The sequence below is a fragment of the Phytophthora parasitica genome, assembly GCF_000247585.1.
Source record: "Phytophthora parasitica INRA-310 unplaced genomic scaffold supercont2.78, whole genome shotgun sequence".
In the NCBI taxonomy this organism is placed as follows: domain Eukaryota; phylum Oomycota; class Peronosporomycetes; order Peronosporales; family Peronosporaceae; genus Phytophthora; species Phytophthora nicotianae.
Window position 1 is genome coordinate 138393 of NW_008649064.1, and position 2403 is coordinate 140795.

Sequence of the window (2403 nt, forward strand, 5' to 3'; positions counted from 1 at the left end):
ATGGTGGCTACCTACGAGCGCAGTGGGAAACTAGTGATGGTTGCGAAAGCGTGCCAAGGAGAAGCTGTAGATATGATGTTGTCCATTAACAACGAAAGCTACGCAAATGCTACAAGAAGTTGACACTTAGTGGATAACATAGAGATAAGCCAGTTAAGTCGTGATCTGCGCATTACGCATTTCATTGAAGGAGTTAGAGTAGCTAAAAATGATTTCACCATGAAATGAATCTGCTGTATTTGCAATCGCATTTGCTATATGGTTTTCCTCGTGAAGGAAAGAAGGGTTCTGTGTTAACCATGGCTCTGTCACACTTTCGCGATTAGCCTAAGAAGCGTGGCCAGCGATCTTGCGGTAGTCGTAGTACTGGGAATAGAGCTTGTATGGCACATGATCATACACATCGTTTGACGTCCATCCGCGATTGGACCATTTGGCGAACTTCTTGTATGCGAAGTTGATATCGCCCAGCATCTTATTGAGTTTTCCTTCTTCAAACGCGTTAACACCTCCAGCTCTCTCTTCCTCATCGTCTCCGTCGACGTTGTGGCTGCGTAGGGATCTCTTGACACTGGCAAACGCATCCGCCGAGCGAACCATTTCTGGCCCCAGCTTTGAAACGATGTCGCCTTGGGCGTTCGTGGCTCCACAGAGGTCGGAAGTGAGGAGGACAGCGGCAGATACCATCAGAAAGATGTTGGAAAAACGCATTTTCGCGGGTGACGCTTGTTCTGGGCCCGGGTACTGGAGGGGAAATTGCGGAATAACATAAGCTTGGATCAAGAACGACAGTCTTCGTGGCTACAGCGCCAACAACCACAGCGCGCATTTGTACGAGCAACAACAACAAACGCACGGCCTCTTTACTTCGAACATCCGCTAAGCACGATAGCAGTCTGTGATGGGATCTCGCGTAGCTGTGAAAGCCTTTTTTTTCATAGCTCGTTAGTAGGTGACAGCCGCAGACAAAGCTTGTTTTAGGTTGCCCAACTTGGGTACCAACTTGAAGGTCTGTATTCAAATCATGCGAGACATTTCAATTGTCTTTTTGCGGTTGACGCCAGTAATGGCTCGCCGCAAATTCAGATCAACATATATATATGTAGGTATACATGTATAAATAAATGAGCTCTCGTCCGCACACATTCATTTTGTTTGCTATTTTCTTCTGCAGGTGTTGTAGGTTTTCCAGCCAAACTGTCTCCAGTTATCTTCGAGGAATTAGCTAGACTAATTCACTGTAATGTATCTCGCCAAAAACTAAGCTACATTAAAACTCTTCGTTATCAGGCGAACGGCTGCTTATTTTTATTAGTAAGTATTGTGGTTTTTCATCAATTTTGCCGCCGTCTAGGTGTCCAATACAAAATAAATCGGACAGAGGCTAGGATAAAAAGGCCCAATACAGCTATATCTGATTCGAATTACGGCTTTAAGGTCCATGTGAAGGTTATTCCCTTCTTAACCATACCTTGTACGATTACGTGCGCGTTCAGCTTAGAAATCATTAAGGAGTTAATACCCACTAAATACTGATTTATAGCAGCGCAATTTCCGAATAGATAGACATTTCGATCGTCTATCGTTGCTTGGTTCTATCGTGATAAGGCATATGGTGGATATGAGATATCCTCGGAAATGATAGGATCCATCAGTTTTGCCGGCGAAACGCGGCAATTCTCTGGCACATGCTCCACAATTATGATCTCCCAGTGACATATGATGGCGATATAGATATTCTATATTAAAAAAAAAAAACCTGCATCCTACATCGGAAGTGTTCAGCAACGATATATATTATCTTGGACCATCCGTTTTGCCAAGGGATGAAAACCCAATGCATGTACTCCAGACCACAACAGGAACACCGAAATCAAGATGCCTTGTGTTTTTACTAACATGCAAGTCGTGATGCCACAGATACGATAACAAATATCCTCTCATTCACCCAGTTGAAGGTATTTACGACGGTAGGCTGGTAACAGGAAAATTCCTGTCTTGCTTGCTATAACCGTAATTCGATTGGTTTATCATATTACATTAGTGCGTAGTAATTGTTGCGACACGACAGAATTATGGCGCATGCAAAGGACCTCAAATTATATGTACATGAACGTAATCCATGACCACACGAAACAATAACTGTTCTTTTCGTCCCTTCGAGCAATTGAGTCACAATCGATTGAGAATAGAGCGGTTCCTACAGCCCCTAAATCCGTTGTTTATCATGTTCAAAAGAATAAATCTGAAAGAGGGGGTACACCCCTTTCAGATTCCATGTCAATCACCAGTTTAAAGTTCAAATGCGTTTAAACGGTTCCGGGAATTGCTCCAATATCGTAACGCCCGCCGATTCGGTGTTCGATAATCATTACTGTCAGACTGACGTAAATGAAAGTGCCA

General features: G+C 43.5%; 1 protein-coding gene across 1 annotated transcript; it reads right to left on the reverse strand.

Annotated features, from left to right (window-relative positions):
- Window positions 1–151: 151 nt before the first annotated feature.
- On the reverse strand, window positions 152–753 carry PPTG_18112 (hypothetical protein). The gene has a single exon (XM_008916022.1). It carries the CDS (start codon window positions 709–711, stop codon window positions 328–330), a length of 384 nt encoding a protein of 127 aa, XP_008914270.1. The 5' UTR covers window positions 712–753; the 3' UTR covers window positions 152–327.
- Window positions 754–2403: the final 1650 nt, after the last annotated feature.